The sequence below is a fragment of the Erythrolamprus reginae genome, chromosome 11 (genome assembly GCF_031021105.1).
Source record: "Erythrolamprus reginae isolate rEryReg1 chromosome 11, rEryReg1.hap1, whole genome shotgun sequence".
NCBI lineage: Eukaryota > Metazoa > Chordata > Lepidosauria > Squamata > Dipsadidae > Erythrolamprus > Erythrolamprus reginae.
The window spans coordinates 35,133,954-35,146,369 of NC_091960.1; the positions used below are offsets into that span (position 1 = coordinate 35,133,954).

A 12,416-nucleotide genomic window follows, 5' to 3' on the forward strand; every position below is an offset into this window, starting at 1 on the left:
TCTTGTAGGTATGATGACTATGATTACAGGGAAGTGAACCAGCTTTTGGAGCGTAGCCTGAAAATCTACATCAAAACCGTGGCCTGCTACCCGGAAAAAACCACTAAAAGAATGTACACTCATTTCTGGAGACACTTCAAGCATTCGGAAAAGGTAAAAGCGAGTTGGATGGATGGATGGATATATGGATACAGGGAAGGGCTACCAAAATTTTGACTACCCCACTGTGGGCGTGGCTTATGCAGGACACCCTGCATTTTCTTTCAACATCTTTCAGTGCAAATTGGGGGCTCTGGGGTGGGGCTCCATTTCCGCTACCCCACTGTCTGGGCAGCATCCCCCCCCCCTGGTTGTATGTCCCACTTAGTGAGAATGCAGCTGCGAGAGCAATCATGGGCTTCCCCAAATATGCCCATGTCACACCAACACTCCGCAGTCTGCATTGGTTGCCGATCAGTTTCCGGTCACAATTCAAAGTGTTGGTTATGACCTATAAAGCCCTTCATGGCACCGGACCAGAATATCTCCAAGACCGCCTTCTGCCACACGAATCCCAGCGACCAGATTGGTCCCACAGAGTCAGCCTTCTCCGGGTCCCGTCAACTAAACAATGTCGTTTGGCGGGCCCCATGGGAAGAGCCTTCTCTGTGGCGGCCCCGGCCCTCTGCAACCAACTCCCCCCAGATATCAGAGTTGCCCCCACCCTCCTTGCCTTTCGCAAGCTCCTTAAAACCCACCTCTGTTGTCAGGCATGGGGGAATTGACATTTTCCCTTCCCCCTAGGGTCCGGTGCCATGAAGGGCTTTATAGGTCATAACCAACACTTTGAATTGTGACCGGAAACTGATCAGCAACCGATGCAGACTGCAGAGTGTTGGTGTAACATGGGCATATTTGGGAAATATGATAGTCATGTGGCCAGGTAGGAGTGGCTTCCCAGCCATGTGACCAGGTGGGAGTGTGGCTTGACAAACATGTGACTGGGGTGGCGTAAAGGTCATGTGACTGGGTGGGAGTGGCTTAATGACCAAGATAAGTTTATAAATAGGGGCTTGGACTCTTTTGATTAAGTCACATTATCTATTAAATTATCTATCACATTATCTATCACTTTCCTATTAAAAACACTTCCCTCCTGGACCTTATTTAACCCTTTAACATATTTAAATGTTTCGATCATGTCCCCCCTTTTCCTTCTGTCCTCCAGACTTTACAGATTGAGTTTTAGGGGGACGGTGCCTCTTATACTCCGAAAAAATACGGTAGTTTTCTGGGATGCCAGGTTTTGGTGCCGGTCCTCTCTGCTTGTTGCAAGCCTCACATCGCTTCCTATCACGCTCCTTCTTGTCTTATAGGTGCACGTCAACCTGCTGCTTTTGGAAGCCCGCATGCAGGCCGCCTTGTTGTACGCTCTACGGGCCATCACCCGCTACATGACCTGAGTGGACTTCACGGTCGAGGCAGCCGCCTTGCTCCTGGACAAGGGAGCTTTCTTCCAAAGACCTGTTTCTGGAACGTCTGGTGGGGGGGGGGGAACCAAGTGACCTCACCTTCTACCTGTGGCTGTTTTTGGAAGCGTTTTGTATACGGGGATGGACTTTTTCAGTCGCTCTGCCCAAAAAACCCCCGACACTGTGCGGCAGAGGCTGGTTCAACGTGAACCGTTCCCTTGATGTGTGAAGGAAACCAACCACTGCTTCTTCATCGTTACCTGGGGAGCCACCAGTGGTCTCTTGGTTTTTGCCAAACGGTGGCCCAAGTTTTCAGAGTGGGATGTTGAGGTGGGCAGCCTTGCCTCCCACGCCGATGTCTCTTGACGCGCACCAGAGTTGGAGATGGCAGCAATTTTCAATGAATTGTGCAATGAATACTTTCTGCCCTGTCTACATCTTCTTCTTATTTTTATTTTTGGCGATGATCCTGAACCAGCTGCGGCAAAGACCGCCGGGAAACTGAATGTAGAACTTTGAACATTTCAAGCGGGTAACCCCCGAAGCTCTCTTGAAGGGTAGGGAGCGGAGGTGTGCCCTGGGTGTGTATGTGATGGCGACAATCTATGCGCTGAATTTATTAACACGTCGGCTGCTAAGCGCAACTGGTGATTTCACACTACATTTCTTTCTTTCTTTTTCTAAGCTTCAGATCCCAAGATCTTGGGGGGGGGGGGGTTCAGATGTTCTCCTTGCAAATGTGGAAATATCTCGGTGGTGGTTTGCAGATGAGGTCAAATTAGAAAAAGAACTGTGGGTTTGTTCTTAATTGGCTGGAATATTCTCTCCTCCTGTTGCTCCCACTCCAAAACAAGGCAGAAGACTTACCGTGTGTGATTGATTTCTCCGATCCAAAAGCTAGATTCAAGTTCACCAATCTCTCTCCCCAAATATCTGCTTCTGTCCTCTTTTATTTTTTTTTCCCTTTGTCCTTTTCTAAGAAGATTGTTTTTCTGACGTAAAGCGGTGTTGTTTGGCTCTTAGATCCCATTATCTCCTCTTGCTCAAGGGCTTGAGCTTTGGACATTGCGAAACTCTTTATCACCTTTACAGTCTGCTCCCTACTATTCGGAAAACTTATACAGTGGCACCTAGAATAGAATAGAATAGAATTTTTATTGGCCAAGTGTGATTGGACCCACAAGGAATTTGTCTTGGTGCAGATGCTCTCAGCGTACATAAAATATACATTTGTCAAGAATCATGTGGTACACCACTTAACGATTGTCATAGGGGTCAAATAATGAAGAAGCAATATTAATAAAAATCTTAGGATATAAGCAACAAGTTACAGTCATACAATCAACATGGGAGGAAATGGGTGAAAGGAATGATGAGAAAAACTAGTAGAATAGAAGTGCAGATTTAGTAGAAAGTCCGACAGTGTTGAGGGAATTATTTGTTTAGTAGAGTGATGGTGCTTGGAAAAAAACTGTTCTTGTGTTCTACTTAAGAACCCCTCTACTTAAGAACTTTTCTAGATAACATTTGGGTCACATGGGTCTTCTAGACTTCACGCTCTAATTATCACCAGGTTATTATTGGCAACCCAAGAGTAGTAATAGCAACAGTAAAGCAGTCACGAAACACAAGGATCAGATAATCCTCCACAATGGCCAAACCCACAGGCTGCTCTTTATAGCAGCCTCACTAATGACCACAGCCCCACCCAACCACAGGTGGCCTCATTTTCTTTGATAATAATCTCTCAGTTGTTGCTGCCTATGCATCGCTCTCCGCTGCATCATTAACTCTTGTTCCAAATCCAAGGAGGAGCTAGAGAATTGATCTCCTTCTGAGCTGTCTGCCACACTCTCCTCCTCCCTGTCACTCATGTCTTCTTGGTCAGAGGAGCCTCCATCAGCAGATTCCACCAGGGGCAAAACAGGCCTGCAGCATGTGGATGTCTCCCCCACATCCACAGTCCTTGGGGCAGGAGCAGGGCCAGAGCTAACCACAACACCTTGGAAGGATGGAAGGCCAAGTCAACAGCAGTGAGATTTGAACTGCTGAACTACAGCTAGCAGTTAGTTGAAGTAGCCTGCAGTGCTGCAGTCTAACTACTGCGCTACCAAGTAGGATGGGGAGGATTTAGAACTATGGGTCTTTTTTGTTCCCTCCTGTTCCCTCTCTACTTCGGCTCCAACCAATATTACAGAGGGTTCGTGTTTTATTTAACTCATTTCGCTGTCAAAGCTGGCAGACCCCCTGCAAGAAAAACCTCATTTAGCTGAAAGAAAAGATGATGGAGTTTGTCAACTTCCATCAAGCAATTCCTGCTATTACCCACTTCCTACTCTGTGAAGGAATTAAACGTCCATCATTTCAACTGTTAGCACCTAGGAATGGGAGGGTTTAAAATATTTTTATCCCATGGATGATGTCAGGAGCTTGTAGGAGTTGGGAGTCGAGCAGCTACAAAACTCTACGTTGGTTCGATTCTGGTCCTTGGTTCCTTTTTTCATTTTTTTCCACCTCAGTATTACATTTCGGTTTGGTCCCATGTGAGTCTTCTAAATCCTGGAAAATTTCAGCTCTGGCTTTTTCCTGTCTCTGCATGCTTATTATAGAAGATTGAAACTTCTTTAGAATTTATGGATTGCTAAACCCCATCCGTTAGTCCTTGTGGCTTTTAAAGTTGGAGATTGTATAAGTCAACATCTAGACCAGTGATTTTCAACCTTTTTTGAGCCGCGGCACATTTTTTACATTTACAAAACCCTGGAGCACATTGAGTGGGGTGGGGGTGGGGGGTAAAAAATGTTTGGACAAAAAAATTCTCTCTCTTCCTCCCTTTCGCTCTCCCTCTTTCTCTCCCTTCCTTCCTCTTTCTTTCTCTCTCTCCATCCCTCTTTCTTTCTCTTCCTTCCTTCCTCTCTTTTTTGCTCTCTTTATCTCTCCCTCCCTCCCTCTATGTCTTTCTCTCTCCCACCATCCCTCTCTCTCTCTCTCTTTCTCTTTCTCTCTCTCTCTTGCTCTCTCTCTTGCTTTCTTTCTCTCTCTTGTTCTCTTTCTCTCTCTTGCTTTCTTTCTCTCTCTTGTTCTCTTTCTCTCTCTTGCTTTCTCTATTTCTTTTTCTCTCTCTCTTGCTTTCTCTCTCTCTTGCTTTCTTTCTCTCTCTGAGCTTCGCGGCACACCTGACCATGTCCCACGGCACACTGGTTGAAAGACACTGATCTAGACAACTACAAGTTCCTCACCCCTTGTTTCCAGTTTCCTCCTTTTTTTTGAAATCTTGGGATTAAAATCTGAATTTTAGACTGGTACTAAGCCCTAAAGTCGTACAATGCAAAACAAAGCAATAATCTACCTTTCCCCCTCCTTTCCCCCCTCCGCTTGGTAACTACAGCCTAGCAATAACCAGCTTCAAATAGCAACTGTGATGAAGTTGGGTTTCCCAGGAAAATGTGAAGCTTTCCAGGCATTTCTGAAATATACATAAGATTCCGTTTGGAAACAAACAACTCGGGTTACAAGAGCTAAATTTAAGCATTGCAGGCCTGGTCAAAGGTTGCCCCACCTAGACTGTACAGTTGGAGAGGGCGGTGAATTAAAAATAAATAATAAATGAAAATAAAAAATGGAGGGAACATAGCACAGGCTCTATTTTCAGGAATACCTGTTTGGCATGGAGTCAATAGTAGATTTTTAAGATTTTTAACTTTTAAGATTTGTAGATGTCCCAGAATTTCTTAGCCACTAATGTTGGCTAGGAAACTTTGGGAGTTGAACTCCAAGTCTTAAAGTTGCCAAGTCCCGACTTAATATATCTTGTTGAAGACTCACAAGAGCCATGGTTTCAAGTTTACAAACTTTCTAACAGACCTCTGACTTTGAGAAGATGATCAGAGTATTTCCAACTGGTTGAAATTTCTTAGACTTGAGACGAAAGTGCTTGGGGGAGGGGTTCATTATATTGTTGCGTTGATTCTACTTCAGTTTTATTGGGATACCTGTATGTTTAATGGTGGTTACCTGCCTTGAGCTGCAATTAAAAAAACCGTTACAGTGTTCCCTCGATTTTCGCGGGTTCGAACTTCGCGAAAAGTCTATACCACGGATTTTCAAAAATATTAATTAAAAAATACTTTGCGTTTTTCCCCCCTATACTACAGTTTTTCTCGCCCGATGATGTCATATGTCATCGCCAAACTTTTGTCCGCATTTAATAATTTGTTTTTAAATTAAACATTTATAAATAAACATGGTGAGTAATAATCTAAGTGGTTGCTAAGGGAATGGGAAATTGTAATTTAGGGGTTTAAAGTGTTAAGGGAAGGCTTGGAATACTGTTCATAGCCAAAAATAGTGTATTTACTTCCGCATCTCTACTTCGCGGAAATTCAACTTTCGCGGGCGGTCTTGGAACGCATCCTCCACCACAATCGAGGGAACACTGTATTGCAGTCTGTGAAAAAAAATCACAGGTTTTTGTGCAGGTTCTTAAGGCTGAGCTCTCTTGTTTTATCTTGTCACTTCAGACTTAATAAAAAGAAGCGTCCACCCAATCACTTTCTTTTGCTTCTTCCTGAGTGATGTCTGGCCTATTTGCCTTAAAATGGTACAATTCTGTGTGCGTGAAGCAGCGAGAGAGAACATAATGTCTGGAGCTTTCACCTGAGCGTGCCGGCTAAATTTCACATTGGTGCCAGCTTCGGTGAAATGATCCCTGACGGACACATCGCCATCTGGTAGCCAATTTTCCTCTGCTTTCTCTCCTACGTATCACCCAGCAGCCTACAATAAATCTCCCGCGTTCAATCTTTTGCTACGCATTAAGTTATGTTGTTTTTGTTTTGTTATTTTTAATGTGTTTTCTGTGACTCTTGATTCAAAGTGTTTGTTTTTGGAAAAATAAAAAAGTAAAGTTGCCTTTTTGTTTACCAGAAACCTGTTTCGAATGATGTTTTTTGACAGTGTAGGTTTCGTTGAGAAACGGTGGGGTTTAGAATAGTGAAGGGCTGCTCCTCTTACCTTCTACCATAGTGCCCTCCGAGGCTGTCGCGGGCATGGACGGGCCCATCGGCGCATGGATTTGGCTTCTGTGCAAGCGAAATCTCACATGAAGGTGTGCGAGTGAGATTTCGATGATTTTCGCTGATTGTTTGATTCCGCATATCACTGAAATCTCACGAGTGTCCTCAAGCAAAATTTCGCTTGCTGCGTGATCTGCCTGACTGACGGGCCACTCAAACGAGGCAATTATACAAACACACACACACACAAGCTTGAAATAAGGCGAAAGGTTTCTCTATGTACAAATGGCTGCAAGCCTCAGCGGCTGCAAGAGAAATGCTGGTTTATCAGTCCAAGGGTCAGAGTTAATCACTCAAGCCAGCAACAGAAGTCTTTCTGGCTTATGTCAGCCAATTACTCACTGCCTGAGTATCAGAATTTTCAAAGGTGTCCAAAGGAAAAACAAAACCACGACGCATCAATATCTCTCTCTCAAATCTGAATGATAAATTCCCACAACGCCTTCTACAAACCCCTCCCTTTTTAGCCCTGCTGTGGCGTCCTTCATTACTGGCAGCTGTGACTTATAATCTCTTTCTGCATCTGTGCAGCTGTTTCTGGTGTCCCAGCATTCTATGACATTGAGGATGGGATCATCCATCACCTCCGCCTCATCTGACTCAGAAGAGGCTCTGACTGGAGATCCCACAAGCTCTGCAGACCTCTCTGCCTCTCCGGCATCTATCTCCCCTTCCCCCTCACCGTCTGACTCTTCGTTAAGCCAGACAGGTCTTCTTAGATCCAATGGACCCAGCTCCTCTGAATCAAAATCAGTGGCCAGAGGAGCTGACCGTGAGCCAACCACAACACTGCATATGCACAAAAGCCAAGTCTCGAGGCGAGGCTCACTGTAGCTTCCAAATTTATTTATTTAATCAATTTTTTTAATGGCACCCTTCTCCTTAGACTCAAGGTGGCTTACAACATGTTAGCAATAGCACTTTTTAACGGAGCCATCATATGGCCCCTCTTTTCTTTCTTTCTTTCTTTCTTTCTTTCTTTCTTTCTTTCTTTCTTCGTTCATTCAATTTTTTAATGCCGCCCTTCTCCTTAGATTCAGGGCGGCTTACAACATGTTAGCAATAGCACTTTTTAACAGAGCCAGTGTATTGCCCCCACAATCCGGGTCCTCATTTGACCCACCTCGGAAGGACGGAAGGCTGAGTCAACCTTGAGCCGGTGATGAGATTTGAACTGCTGACCTGCAGATCTAGCAGTCAGCTTTAGTGGCCTGCAGTACTGCACTCTACCTGCTGCGCCATCCCGGCTCTTAAAATAATTTTTATAGTTGTTTTTTTTTTAAACCAAATCAAAAGCAAATACTTTGACAAACAAGGACATCAATCTACAATGCTCAGTGTCAATACTTTGGCCCAATGCAGCCTCCAGGTCTTCCTTTGGGAGACATGCCGTTCCATGGGGCAGGCACGGTGATAGAAAAGGCCTTCTCAAATGGCACTGCCTGATGGAAAAGATCCAGAACATGCCAACTCTATTGGGTCTGGTGGGGTGAGCAGAACAAATGGGAAACAGGTGGTCCTGGAAATAACAGACCGAAGCCTGTTAGTTATTATGGTTATTTGTCCAAGAACAGACCGAAGCTAAAAGACAACACAGCAAAATCCAGTTGTATTCAACCCTTTATTTGTTTGTTGAGCCATGGTGGCACAGTGGTTAGAACTAGGTACTGCAAGAAACTTCTGCTGACTGCCGGCTGCCTCCAGTTTGGCAGTTCGAGTCTCACTGGCTCTGGTGTGGCCTAGAGAAAGAGCCTTCTCTGTGGTGGCCTTGGCCCTCTGGAATCAGTTCCCCCTGGAGATTCGCACTGCCCTCACCCTCCTCGACTTCCGCAAGAGTCTCAAGAATCACTTATATCGCCAGGCTTGGGGCAATTAGATCTAGAACCCCTGGCCAATAAATGTGATGTATGGCTGCGATTTGAATCTGTTTGATTGATTTTTAATATATTGGGATTTTAGTTTGTAATTCTTAATTAATTAGATTTGTTGTATGCGTTGTTTATATTGTATCTTGTGAGCTACGCCAAGTCTTCGGAGAAGGGTGGCATATAATAATAATAATAATAATAATAATAATAATAATAATAATAATAATAATAATAATAATAATAATAATTCCCATTTACCAGTGGCAAAGAACTGGTGGGATCATAAGCCCGAAAAAGTGGTCAAAAATGAGCAAGCAAAACTACTGTGGGACTTCCGACTTCAGACTGACCGAATTCTGAAGCATAACACACCAGACATTGTGATCGTGGAGAAAAAGAAAGTATGGATCATCGACATCGCAATCCCAGGAGACAGCAGAATTGAGGAGAAGCAGCTAGAGAAATTAGTGAAATACGAAGATCTAAAAATTGAGCTGCAACGACTCTGGCATAAGCCCGTGAAAGTGGTCCCAGTGGTCCTTGGCACGTTGGGCGCAGTGCCAAAGGATCTCAGTGGACATTTGAAAACCATCAGAATTGACAAAATCTCCATCTGTCAATTGCAAAAGGCCGCTTTACTGGGATCGGCAAACATAATTCGCCGCTACATCACGCAGTCCTAGGTGCTTGGGAAGCGCCCGACTGGGGATGAAATATGAAATCCAGCATAGTGATCTCGTTTGCTGTGTTGAACTGAAATAATAATAATAATAATAATAATAATAATAATAATAATAATAATAATAATAGTAATAATAATAATAATTCTGAGTCTTCAGAGAAAGGTGGCATACAAATATAATAATAATAATAATAATAATAATAACAACAACAACAACAACAACAACAACAACAACACTAGCTGCAGCAATGCCTCCCGCTAAAGCAGCTTCTAATGTTTGCCAGTCAGCATTATCTCGTAATTGACTGGATATCGAAGTCTCGCAAAGGCCCTTGAAAACAAAATCTTTGCCAGGCTTATCTCTCAACCTTCTGAAATTCCCTGAATAAACATTTCAGCTCTTTTAGTTAAAACCCACCAGCACTCAAAAGCAAACCTTTGAGAAGATAAAGAGCGAAAAGGAGTGGCCTAGATAGCTCATGGGCTCCCGTGGGAAGGTTTCTCAGAAACGGTTGTTTGTGACATTGAGCCGCCCAGCCCAGCCCCAAAGAGTCTGCCCATTGGCCCTAAGGTCACCTCAAATACATCCCTGGTAGTACTGGTTAAGGCAGTGGTCCAGAAACCGGGTGATTGTGAGTTCTAGCCCCACCGTAGACATTACATTCAGATGGGGTGGCTCTGGGCCAGTCACACTCTCTCAACCCCACTCACTTCACAGGGTTGTGGAAAAACAAGAGAAGGAAGGAGAAGCAGGAATGAACTACTTAAGGCGGTGATGGCGAACCTATGGCATGGGGGCCATGGGTGGAACATGGAAGCCATATCTGCTGGCGCGTGAGCCATTGCCCTAGCTCAGCTCCAACGTGCATGTGTACGTTAGGGTTATTAGGGGAGGGGAGGGGCCCGGCATCTGGACTTGGCCCACCCACCCTAGGGAAGGGGAGGGTTAGGGTTAATCCTAACCCTCCCCTCCCTTAATAACCCTAAACCTAACCCTCCCCTTCCCTATAAACCCTAACCCTCCCCTTCCATAGGGTGGGTGGGCCAATTCCAGATGCCGGGCCCCTCCCCTTCCCTAATAACCCTAACCCTAACCCTGACCCTCCCCTTTCCTAGGGTGGGTGGGCCAAGTCCAGATGCCGGGCCCCTCCCCTTCCCTATAAACCCTAACCCTCCCGTTCCTTAACCCTCCCCTTTCCTAGGGTGGGTGGGCCACGTCCAGATGCTAGGCACCTGCCCTTCCCTATAAACCCTAACCCTCCCGTTCCTTAACCCTCCCCTTTCCTAGGGTGGGTGGGCCACGTCCAGATGCTAGGCACCTGCCCTTCCCTAATAACCCTAACCCTAACCCTCCCCTTCCCTAATAACCCTAACCCTGACCCTCCCCTTTCCTAGGGTGGGTGGGCCAAGTCCAGATGCCGGGCCCCTCCCCTTCCCTATAAACCCTAACCCTCCCGTTCCTTAACCCTCCCCTTTCCTAGGGTGGGTGGGCCACGTCCAGATGCTAGGCACCTGCCCTTCCCTAATAACCCTAACCCTGGGAGGGCGTTTTTAGCTTCCAGGGAGATGTAGGAGGACATTTTTACCCTCCCTAGCTCCAGGGAAGCCTTTGGAGCCTGGGGAGGGCGAAACACGAGCCTCCTGGGCCCACCAGAAGTTGGGAAACAGGCCATTTCCAGCCTCCAGGAGGCCTCCGGGGGTTGGAGGAAGCTGTTTTTGCCCTCCCCAGGCATTGAATTATGGGTGTGGGCACTCGTGCATGACAACAGCATGCGCGCGCACTATTTTGGCACCCGAGGAATAAAAGGCTCACCATCCCTGACTTAAGGAGTTACTTAAGGATCCTATCAGAAAATCTTATACCTGTATGGGCAAGTAATAAAAGGTGGGATAAAAATCTAAGAAATATTGGTTCTCTGCATAGGGTCAGCCCAACCCAACTCTTTGGTGGAAGGTCAGAGGTGTCATTAGTTTGTTGTTAACACCATATATGCCACAAAGGCTGTTTTTCTTTTCTTTTCTTTCTTTTTTTTAAATTAAATTTTTATTATTTTCAAAAACAAAACAAAACATACATAGATAGAAAAACAACAAAACATATAACAAAAAGGAGGAGCTATAGTCCGGGCCCCAGGGGAAGAGCCTTCTCTGTGGCGGCCCCGGCCCTCTGGAACCAACTCCCCCCAGAGATTATAACGGCCCCCACCCTCCTTGTCTTTCGCAAATTACTTAAGACCCACCTTTGTCGCCAGGCATGGGGGAGTTAAGTTATCCTTTCCCCCTAGGCTATTACAAGTTATGCATGGTATGTTTGTGTGTATGTTTGGTTTTTTATAATAAGGGTTTTTTAGTTGTTTTTATTAATTGGGTTGTTCATGTTGTTTTACCACTGTTGTTAGCCGCCCTGAGTCTGCGGAGAGGGGCGGCATACAAATCCAATAAATAATAATAATAATAATAGGCGCTCTGCTCTTGATGGGAGCATCTGGTAAGAACCTTACAAAGGCTGTTTTTCACTGGCACCAGTTCGTGGTCTGCAGTGATGGGCTGCCAATTTTTTAATATCCCAGTTTATGTTTTCTGTTGCAGGTCATGGATGATCTTACACCAGGTCGTTGTGACACAGATATAAAGGTCAGTGTAAGGCCAACTCTTAAGCTTTCAGCCGTCTTGGTCAAAGAAGCAATGGAATTTTTCTCAGAACTAGGCTCGGAAACTGAAGTAGAGAAGGAAGTCTTTTGGGGCATATAAATAAAGCCAAGCTTGATGTTCCTCTGTAAGAACATCTAGTTCTGGCCCAAGGATTTGGCGATGCTTCTCCCCTAAAACAAATGGACACGCAGACTGAAAATTCTCTGGCCCTGTGGCCGAACATCTACGATGTTATGTAGGAAGTATAAATAGTGCAGTAAAGTGGTTTTATCATCTTCAGGCTTTCTTCTGATAATTTTGAAGTCGGGGCACATGTCCTGCCTTGCCAACCTCTTAAACTAGCCCTCTTACTTTATTGAGACCAACGGCGGGTTACAGTCCCGTTTTATCCGCTTGGGACTGAGGGTAGAACAAGAAGCGATGGGTGGAAACTAAACAAGGAGAGAAGTAACTTAGAACTAAGGAGAAATTTCCCGACAGTCGTAATGGTTGATGAGTGGAACAGCTTGCTTCCAAAAGTTGTGAATGCCCCAACACTGCAAACTTTTAAGCAGATGTTGGATAACCATCTGTCTGAAGTAGTGTAGGTTTCCTGGCTAGCAGGGGGTTGGACTAGAAGACCTCCAAGGTCCCTTCCAACTCTGAGCCGGGGTGGCGCAGCAGGTAGAGTGCTGTACTGCAGGCCACT

The 12,416-nt window shown here is 45.3% G+C and overlaps 1 protein-coding gene across 4 annotated transcripts in view; it reads left to right on the plus strand.

The window, feature by feature from the left end:
* Positions 1 to 2,691, plus strand: part of SESN2 (sestrin 2) — a 52,079-nt gene extending 49,388 nt beyond the window's left edge. For all 4 annotated transcript variants that reach the window (XM_070763670.1, XM_070763671.1, XM_070763674.1 and 1 more), the window contains 2 exons: positions 9 to 153; positions 1,356 to 2,691. In XM_070763670.1, coding sequence (XP_070619771.1) covers positions 9 to 153; positions 1,356 to 1,442 — 232 coding nt within the window. In that variant the 3' untranslated portion in view covers positions 1,443 to 2,691. The remainder of the gene's footprint in view (positions 1 to 8; positions 154 to 1,355) is intronic.
* The last annotated feature ends 9,725 nt before the right edge of the window (positions 2,692 to 12,416 follow it).